This window comes from Theobroma cacao, chromosome 7, assembly GCF_000208745.1.
Source record: "Theobroma cacao cultivar B97-61/B2 chromosome 7, Criollo_cocoa_genome_V2, whole genome shotgun sequence".
In the NCBI taxonomy this organism is placed as follows: Eukaryota; Viridiplantae; Streptophyta; class Magnoliopsida; order Malvales; family Malvaceae; genus Theobroma; species Theobroma cacao.
This window is the reverse complement of record NC_030856.1, coordinates 8,921,342-8,931,996: the sequence shown is the minus strand read 5'-3', so window position 1 is coordinate 8,931,996 and position 10,655 is coordinate 8,921,342. Positions and strand designations below refer to the sequence as shown.

General features: G+C 33.6%; 1 protein-coding gene across 1 annotated transcript; it reads left to right on the top strand.

The window, feature by feature from the left end:
* Window positions 6,936–10,313, top strand: LOC18594460 (fatty-acid-binding protein 3, chloroplastic). Its single transcript, XM_007022023.2, has 5 exons — window positions 6,936–7,256; window positions 8,681–8,782; window positions 9,401–9,556; window positions 9,656–9,870; window positions 9,999–10,313. Exons 1-5 carry the CDS (start codon window positions 7,043–7,045, stop codon window positions 10,155–10,157), a joined length of 846 nt encoding a protein of 281 aa, XP_007022085.2. The 5' UTR covers window positions 6,936–7,042; the 3' UTR covers window positions 10,158–10,313.

Below are 10,655 nucleotides of genomic sequence, written 5' to 3'. Positions count from 1 at the left end.
TGAAGATATCGCCTGAACTACCAATTTGTGCTATCCACTTGAAGTTTAATCTTTTGAAACCCTAAATCCCAAGCATTTTTAAGGCTACGGTATACACCTCAAAGTTTCGCACGATAGGCTGAACATTTCTTGACTCGCATAATGTCATAGTTCTCGTGTGGACGTGAATCCCACATCATCGAGATAATGCTTCCAGCGGGTAGAGCCACAAAGTCTGACATCAAAGAGAAACTCTTAGTGGGAGTAAGGGTGGATGTCATGGTCCAATAGAAGGGAGCCATGAAACCGACATTGGCTATATACTAAAGTGATAATGGGCATATAAGGGTTCACACCACCTTTAACCTATGAAGCACCTTTTGTGAGACAAAACCGTAAGGTCAACAGGACAAAATAGACAATACCTCATAGGAGTTGGTGTGGACCGTGACACATAGCATAACCACATTTCCATTGTCCACTTGAATCTCTAAGAACACCTTTAGTTGCTGCTTGGTTTATGGAACTCCAATACGCTCCATCCTTATTTAAGGTAATCTAATCCGAGGGCCAAGACTTCCACATGGTTACTAGGTGTACATCCCCTATCTTCAAGTCCTTGAAATTCATCATGAAAAATTACTGAAACCCAACTATAGATTAACATTAATTTTCTTTTTATATCGATAGATTGATTCTCAAATATACATACATACATACATACATACATACATATATATATATATATATATATATATATATATTCAATAAGAACGAAACTGTTACTCCAAAAATTATAGCCCAAGGAATTTTATTGTCATGCTTTTTTGAGTTATTCAAGTTAGACATCAACCAATCTGGCAGAGATAATCCATAAAATGAGTTAATAGACTCTGGTTGTAAAAGTCTTAGTCAAATCACATTCGCTGAAGGGCAATCTCGAAGGACATGAAGCACCGATTCTTCCTCCATATGGCATTTTCTGCATGATCCATCATGTGAAAGATGACGACAACAACGTTCTTTATTTGTAAGAACCCTCTTATGGAGGCATTGTACCAAGAACAGCCATATTCTTTCTGGTTCATTCCACCTCTATGCTAGTTGCCATTTCCTAGAATTGTTACCCAAATTTTCTAGATTTTGTTTGCTCAAATACTAATATGTCGAGGCCACTAAAAGTTGTCCAGAAGCTAATATTACTGTTGAAGATTTAATCTTTTCTCTATTTTAGAGTTTGTTGGATAATGAAGATTAGAAAAAGTTAAAGCTTGGAGGGAACCAATAGTATTATTAAGATTGAAGGTTTTAGTTAAATGATATAGTTTTATTTCTTTTAAATCTAGTGTTCTCTAAAATGTTATCCTTTCTTTGTTTAAAGTTTAAGTGTAGAGTCATTCGGCATTATGTCTTGCCGTTTTATCTTTGTATCGTCACTTTTTCTTTGCTTTGTGGTTGAGTCGTTGTTATTATAGTTGAAGCACAGAAATCAATAGCATTTGTTTCTATGCTTAAAGGAGATTAGTTGATTTCGCACAATAGCCAAGGCTAGATTTAAGGATTTGAGTTTTATCTTTAGCAATATAAATACTATAATGAAATATGAGCGCTGTTGATCTTTTTCCTAAATTTTTGAATTTATTAGATCTCCTTTTTCCCTCTCACTTTTTCTGATCTTGTGTTCTTCTTTCTCTTAAATTTTCTTCTAAAAATCTCTTCATGGTATCAAAGCTGATTGTCTTAAGAGACTTGTAATACACTGTTATTTGATCTTATTATCTTCGATTTTATCATGGCTACAGTTGGATTCAGTGCAGCTTCACCACTTATGTTTACTGGTGTGAATTACCCTTTTTGGGTAGTGAAAATGAAGTCTTATCTCAAGGCTTTTGACTTATGGGACGTGGTAGAGTTAGGTGAGATGCTTGTTCAAAGACATGCTAATCCAACCATTGCTCAAATCAAATAACACTTGGAAGAAGTAGCAAAGAGGTACAAGGTTTTGATTAGTTTTCAGTCAACTGTGTTAGAGTCAATTTTTGGAAAGATTATGCTTTTGGAGGATCTTAAGCAAGTGTGGGATAGTATAAGAGAAGAATATCAAGGAAATGATAGAACCAAGGTTATGCAAATCATGAATCTATTTCAACAGTTCGAGGTGATGAAAATGAAGGAAGAAAAGAGTATCTAGGAGTATACAGACAAGTTATTAAAGTTGGTGAATCAGCTCAAGATGCTGGGACAAGAGGTCACTGATCAGAGGATGGTCAACAAGATTCTGGTGAGTTTGTTAGATAAATTTAAGTCAAAAGTAACTTCACTTGAAGACTCAAAAGATTTGACTAAAATTTCTATGAAGAATTAATTTATACTTTACTAGCTTTTGAGCAGAAAAAGGCTCTTAAGCATGAAGATTTTGTTGAGAATGCCTTGGTTGTTAAAACTAAAGGTTTAAAACTTAAGAGTAGTGGTTCCAAGAAGATTGAGTCGAGAGGAACTAAAACTACTAATGAGAAGCAAGAACAGTCAACTAGTAAATATCCTCTTTGCTTAAATTGCAGAAAAAGGAATCATACTAAAAGATGTTGCTGGTTTAGGCCATATGTCAAATGTAGGGCTTGTCAGCAATTAGGGCATGTTGAAAGAGTGTGTAAGAACAAGAAAAATGAACATGAGGCTTAGGTTGTAGTAGTTGAGTAGGAAGGTGAATGTGAAGAAGTTTTGTTAATGGCTAAGATGGGTAAGGGGTCTGGTAAAAACAGTGTTTGGTTGCTAAATAGTGCCTGCTTTCATCATCTTACGAGTGATCAGTTTTTGTTCACTGATCTCGATACTAGTTTTATTTCCGACGTTAAATTGGAAATGGAAAATACATGAAAATTCTTGGTGTGGGGACTGTTGCAGTTGAAACAACATCTGGTATGAGATATGTTAGAAGTCTTCATTATGTGCCTGAAGTAGATCATAATCTGCTGAGTGTTGGACAATTGGCAGATAAGCATTATGCTTTATTGTTCAAAGACAAAGTTTGCACTGCATTAGATCTTTGTGGTGAAGAAATATTCACTATTCAGATGAAGAATAACTATTATCCAGTGAACTTGAAGGACGCTATGAATATGGCTTTGTATAGTGAGAAGGATGAGGCTGAGCTTTGGCACAGAAGGTTAGGACATGTGAACTATGGTTTCCTATCTTTGATGGCATCTGATCAGTTGGTGAATGGTTTACCAGGCATTGTTAAACCAGAAAGGTTGTGTGCAACTTGTTAATATGGAAAGTAGAGTAGGAAGGTATTTCCTAAGAAGAGCAGTTGGAAGGCATTTCAGAAGTTGGAGTTAGTCCACACTGACATAAGTGGATTTATGAAAGTTCTTTCACTTAGTGGAAGTAAGTCTTAGATATTGTTTCTTGATGATTTTACCAGATATTGCTGGGTTTATTTCTTGAAGCAGAAGTTTGATGCTTTGAAGACTTTCACTAAGTTCAAAGCATTAGTAGAGAACTTCTCAAGTCTAACTATAAAGACTTTGAGAAGTGAAAATGGTACTGAATTTACTGCAACAGAATTTGAGAAATTCTTGATTGAACATGATGTGCAACATCATTTAATTGTCACTTACAATCCACAGCAAATGGTAAGCTTAAGAGAAAAAACAAAACCTAAGTTGAAATGGGAAAGTGTTTGCTTTTCCAGATGGGGTTGCCTAAGAAGTTTTGGGCAAAGGTAGTTAACACTGCCAACTATATTTAAAATAGAATTTAAACTAAAGTGTTATCTCAAAAAACTCTTTTTGAACTATGGTTTGGATACAAACCTTTTGTTGCTCATCTGAGAGTGTTTGGATGTATTTCTTTTGCAAAAGTGCCTGATGAGAGGAGATCCAAATTTGATGCAAAGTCAAAGTTAACAATTCATATTGGTTATAGTGAGGTATCCAAGGGGTACAAACTGTATGATGTTGAATCTAATAGAGTGTTCATCAGCAAGGATGTTAATTTTGATGAAGGGTAAAGTTGGAGTTGGATTAAAAACAATATTGAGGTTTTTGAAACAGTGACTGATACAAGGAAAGATTCATTTCTAGCTGATGATGAAGTTGATTCAGATGATATTGAAGATGAAAGGCTTGCTGTGGAGGCACTAGGAGTTTGAGTGAGATCTACAATTGGTGTAATATGGCTATCTTAGAACCAGCACGTTGTACAGAAGCTGTAACTAATAAAAATTGGGTAGATGCCATGAACAATAAAATTAATATGATTCAGAAGAAGAATACTTGGATGCTTGTAGACAGGCTTAAAAGAAAAAATGTGATTGGTGTTAAGTGGATATTCAGAACAAAGCTGAATCTTGATGGATCAGTGAATAAATACAGAGAAAGACTTGTTGTTAAAGGATATGCTCAGGTTTATGGTAAAGATTATATGGAAACCTTTGCTCTTGTAGCTAGGCACGATACAATCAGAATGTTGATTGCCTTGTCTACTAAAGAAGGATGGTCAATTTACCACGTGGATGTTAAATCTGCATTCTTGAATGGCTACCTTTTAGAAGATATATTTATTAAGCAACCTAAGGGTTATGTGGAGGAAGGTTTTGAAGGGAAAGTCTGCAAATTAATTAAGACCTTGTATGGTCTTAAGTAAGCACCCCGTGCTTGGTATGAGAGAGTGGATGATCATTTAATAAGGCAAGGATTTTAGAATAGTGTTACTGAGTTAACTTTATATGTAAAATGTTTAAATGACTCTATTGTTCTTATAATAGCTCTTTATGTTGATGATTTATTGTTTACTGGTTCTAATAGTAGTGTTTTGGAGGGGTTCAAGCAGCAAATGGTGAAGGAATTTGAGATGACTGATTTAGGGTTGATGACTTATTTCTTGGGGATGGAAGTAGTTTAGTTGAATGGAGAGATTGCTCTACATCAGTCTAAGTATGCAAAGGACCTGTTAAAAATTTTAACATATTCTTATGCAAGATAATTCCAACTCCTCTTGTTTCTGGTGTTAGTTTCAGTAAGAATGATGACTTAAATCCTGCAAATGGTTAAGTTTACAGAAGTATGATTGGTTCTCTTTTGTATTTGTCTTCTACCAGACCTGACATAATGTTTGCTACCAGTTTATTGTCCAGATTCATGTAGAATCCTTCAACTCTGCATTTGAAAGCTGCCAAGAGGATTTTCAGGTATATTAAAGGTACTGTTGGCTATGGTTTGAAGTTTCTAAAGGAAGAAAGTGGTGATTTAAAAGGTTTTAGTGATAGTGACTGGGCTGGATCGTTAGATGATTCGAAAAGTACTAAAGGATTTTGTTTTTCATTTGGTAGTGTTATTTTTACCTAGAATTCTAAGAAGCAACAAGTGGTAGCTCAATTTTCAACTGAGGTTGAGTATGTAGCTACAACAGCTATTGCTAATCATGCTTTGTGGTTGAGAAAAGTATTGCAAGATTTAGGGTTTAAGCAAGAAAATGGCACTGTGTTGTTTGTTGATAATATGTCTGCAATAACAATTGCTAAGAATCCAGTTCAGCATGGTAGAACTAAGCATATAAGATTTAAATATCATGCTTTAAGGGATGCTGTGAAGGAAAATGAAATTAATCTACAATATTGTCTTATTGGTGAACAAGATGCTGATATTTTCACGAAGAGTTTGAATCGTGAAAGGTTTGAGAATCTTAGATCATGCCTGGGAGTTTGTTAAATCAAAGATTAAAGGGGAGTGTTAAAGATTTATTCTTTTCTTTATTTTGGAGTTTGCTAAATAATGAAGATTAGAAGCAATTAAAGTTTGGAGGGAACCAATGGTATTATGAAGATTGAAGGTTTTAGTTAAACGATGTAGTTTATTTCTTTTAAAGCTTATGTTCTCTAAAACGCTATCGTTTCTTTGTTTAAAGTTTAAGTGTAGAGTCATACAACATTATGTCTTGGCTTTTATCTTTGTACCGTTACTTTTTCTTTGCTTGGTGGTTGAGCCGTTGCTACCATTACTGAAGCACAGAAATCAATGGCATTTATTTCTGTGCTAAGAAGTGATTAGATGATTCTGCACAGTAGCCTAGGTTAGAGCTAAGGATTTTAGTTTTATCTTTAGCAATATAAATACTATAATGAAATATTAGCTCTATTGATCTAATAATATTTTTAAATTTTAATTAAGTATTTATAAGATTTGAGTGCTCTATCAATTAATAAAGTAGGAGATAAAATACTTAAAAAAATAACAAGTACCTTATCCATTAACATCTTAGAAAATCAAGCTTAAGCCCACCTTCAAAGAGAAATAAAAAATAGTAAAAGAAAAACGAAAATACTAAATGAGAAGAATCATTATCTACTAGACAAATGAAATAAATATTGTAAAGTTATAATTAATCATAACTATGTCATTTTGAGATGATGGTTGGACTCTTAATATTGGTCTTTAAAATTCAGACGACATAACATGAAGAAATACCAATATAACATTGATTTTAAATTCTAAATATCATTTAGAAATGGAATGGAACTTTTATTTATAAAAAATTCTTTCATTTAAAAGATATGTAATTTTAATTAAAAATATAAATTCATAACAATTGATATCAGAATTTACTTTAACTTTTTATTAATTTGAAAACTTTATATTTTTTTTAATTAAAAATGTGAGTTTGCGATATAACAATTCCTTGATCATTGTTAAAAAAAAAGGATATATTTTTTTATAAAAATTTTGAGTTATGAAATAAGAGTTAATTATTTTTCATTTAATAAATATTTTCTGTGTATCTTAGGATTCGAGGTTATCAATCTTCCACGTGTAATTTCGATGTAAAATCTCAATCCATAACGTTTATAATTCTCTTGAGAAAATAAAAAAATTGACTAGTGCTTTTTTTTTTTTACCTAGAAATAAGTGACAAGTTAGGACAACTAAACAAGTATAAAAGCGTAAACACAAACAACTCCAACAGACTTTTAACTGTAAACTTCTGTTTCCTGGAACATTTCCCCTTATAAGGTCCTGGAAGTGGAGGTTTTAACTTGCAAAATAACACAAAAACTGGAAAGATGGGTGGACTGGGATCCATTTCAATACCAATGTGCATTCCTTCTCAACTTCTGAACCCCAATCGCAGAAACAACTTTCTCGGAAAACTTTCACACCCATGTCTTTTATTTCACAAATCTCACTCTCTGTCTCTTTCATCTCATTTCTCTCCTCAGAACAACAAAGTAACTGAAACCCATTTCACTTTGAAAGCTTCTGCTTCATCTTCTTCAGGTAAATTGTCTGCATGTTTTTTCTTGTCAGCCTGTTTATTAAACTGAATGAGAAAAGTTTTCAATTTTTCTTATTGAAACCTGGAGTTGGAGGGTTTTTTTTTTTTTTTTTGCCTTTTATGTGCATTCAAATTGCTTTGTTGGGAATCATTATAAGAACAATGTGGAGCTTGATATGTTTTTTTTTTTTATGAGAGTAAAGTAGATTTTGATGCTGAATTTTTTGCTAATTGATATTTTTGATAACCCCTGGCTTGTTTTTTCAATTTTTAGTTTAATATATTGGTTAGGTAGGCTCTAATTTTTGAATTTTTTCCGGCATGTTATATATCCTTGGTATTGAGGATAATTTCATTTGCATAGTGGCCATAGGTATCTGGGATGAAACCAATGATGTTAAGAAAATTAATATCAGTCGATTTTGTTTAGTTGAAGAATGAAGATTCTGACACAATTTTGGAAAATTTGGTAAGCTACAAGGAATTAATTAATAAGACTGGCTATTCCTCATAAGCAAATTATCATGGCTTTTGATTTCAGCATAAATGAACAATTAGGAAATCTTAACTTCTTGGCAGAAAGAGATGCTGGACAATTTGATAATTTTCGGCTATATTGTGCATGCTGGCCCCAACGAATTCCAAAACATAAAAGGAAATAATCATCCATAATGTAGATAAGAACTGTCGAAAATTGGCATTTGATTGACAAAATGAAAAATTTTCATAATCATGAATTGAAGTCCCGTGTTTATCAGTGGTACTCCTGATAAGTTCAAACATTCTTTAATTGCTTAAGCTTTCATTAATATGTAATTATTTTCTGGCTGATAGAATTTAAGTAGATTCCATAAGCTAATTAATGGCTACAATGAAATGATTATAGATTAAGGTGTAGTTGTATCATGTACAAAAGGTGAAATTCTGCATTTTTCTTGTAATTAACAAATTAGGGAATGTTGAAGTTTTCTAGCTATATTCTTCTTTGAGATGAGATGTTCACTTTCATAATCCAATAGCACCTTGGTCATACTGGATATGTCTTGAGGAAGATGCTTAAAATTTTTGCTCTAAAGGTTAAGTGGGACGACTGCCATATTTGCTTGATATGGAGAAGATTGATGCAAAATGATAATAAAGCAACATAAGCAATATTGAAGATTTCATTCTTTTAAACAGGCTAAATTCTATGTAGGTGGTATATTTTAGCCGTGATGCAAGGGTGGCTATATATGAATTATCCTTTTTTATTCTAATATTGGAATTTGTTGATATGCTAGTTTTATAAACTGTAATGGCTGATTTCTCCATGTTTCCGAGAATATGACATAGCTGGAAGTATGTGAAAACAGTTCAGCATGTACCATTGCATTTATTTCCTTAAAAGTAAGATCCTACTATCGTTTCTCCTTTTATCTATGTGCAGTAGGAGCTGCAGATTACACTGAGGAACCTGCAACCAAAGTTAAATTTCAGACATCCTTAAGTTTGCCTGGTTGCTCAAGTTCATTGTCTTTGCTTGGAACAGGTCAGTTGCTAAAGTAACAGAGGCCAGAATATCTATGAGCAGTACTAGTCATACAAACATTGTACGATTAAGAAAACTAAAGGAGAACCAAACAAGTTAGGGCTTCTACATATCTTTCATTTTGACACTTATAATCATCATTAGTAATTATTATCATGTAGCTTTCATCAGTATACCCTTCAAAGTTCTGGGCTACCTGGAGGACATGCACTATTGAAATTGGAGAGAAACATTGCATGAAATTCTGGGTAGTTAGGATATTGATACTCTTTCCTCTGACAGGAGAAGCTTTATGGTATCAGCTTCAGTAATTTAGATATTGAAAAAAGAAAGTTTTTCTTTGACTCTCTCAACTATGTGGAATGGCTGGGAATACTTGGAAATAGCAGTTAACACACTCGTTTTTGTAAAGTTGTGAATTACTTATTGATTATGATGTACTATGATAGTGATGCATGCGATTTCTAATAATGGCCTTTGAATAATTCTGCAGTTGTACAAACAAAACAATATATCTTTCTAATAATGGCCTTTAAGTATTACCCAGTTGAGTGCTATTAGTATCCCTTTAATGCAATGCTTTATACGACTGTCACTTTAGCTTCCTCATGATCCCAGGGTACAGGGAGAAAGTTTTTGCAATCATTGGTGTTAAGGTGTATGCAGCGGGGCTATATGTCAATCAATCCATCTTAAGTAAATTGTATGCCTGGAAGGGATGGTTGGCTTCACAGATTCAAGATGATTTGTCCTTGTTTAAGTCAATCTTTGAGGGTAATAATGATATATTATTCTATGTCATTAATTCATAGATAGTTATGGAAAGAGGAAAGAGTCAATTTTAAGGTTGCTAATTAATTTTTTTAAGTGCAGTTCCTCTGGAGAAATCATTACAGATTGTCCTGGTGAGAGATGTTGATGGTAAAACTTTCTGGGATGCTTTGGATGAAGCCATCTCCCCTAGAATTAAGGCACCAACTCCAGTTGATCAATCTGCTCTCTCCACATTTCGTAGTATTTTCCAAGGACGACCTCTCAACAAAGGAACTTTCATCTTTTTGACTTGGCCGGATCCATCGAAAATGCTTGTGAGTGTGACTTAAAATGTTAAACTTTCTTTCTTCACGTTGTTAAGGAGTAAAGCATTTTAGCCATGATGTTTATCAACGACTGTCTGGTTTCTCCTCTTTTATCACTCACCATTTTTGTCTTTCAGGTTGCTGTCTCATCAGATGGAATGCCCGCTAGCACTGATGCTACAATTGAGTCAGCAAATGTAGCTTCAGCCCTTTTTGATGTATTTTTTGGAGATGCTCCAGTTTCTCCTTCATTGAAAACCTCAGTTGCCAATGGGCTGGCCTCCATTCTCAAGTAAATACAATTGAGATAGTTTTCACAAGTTTTCATTTCATTTAGACTGTTAGCGCCGCTCACTTGTTGTATGTACCTTTAACTGAACAAAGTCAATGTAAAATCTTGTTGCAACCACGTATGCACATGTAAATCTAGGCTCCTTTGCATATATTTCATACTTTGGCATGAGTCTCCAATTTCAAACCATTTTGGCTACATAACATGGGTAAAGCCACAGCCCTCATTGTTGCTAGAAGACTGTCTCATATATCTAGTAGAGTTCTTTTTTTAAATGGGTCTCATGCATAAGGCGTTTTAAATAATAGACCTCTTTATAATTTTAATTATTTTTAGCTAAGAGAATTAAAATTTAGACAAAATTACCTTTAATGAAATTGACCTATTTATTTGGCTTTGCGTCTCAAACCGAAATCTATTAACAGGTCAAGTATGTTTAGGTCTGCGCCTCAAATCAACTCATATTCTTTGAGTTTTCCTCGTCAGGCTATTCATCTTTAGA

What these genes read in the sequence shown, in the direction of transcription:
- LOC18594460 (XM_007022023.2), top strand. Translation starts at nt 7,043, where the DNA reads ATGGGTGGACTGGGATCCATTTCAATACCAATGTGCATTCCTTCTCAA. An exon ending in TTCTGCTTCATCTTCTTCAG is followed by an intron (nt 7,257 to 8,680) that starts GTAAATTGTCTG and finishes ATCTATGTGCAG; the next exon opens with TAGGAGCTGCAGATTACACT. An exon ending in CGGATCCATCGAAAATGCTT is followed by an intron (nt 9,871 to 9,998) that starts GTGAGTGTGACT and finishes TTTGTCTTTCAG; the next exon opens with GTTGCTGTCTCATCAGATGG.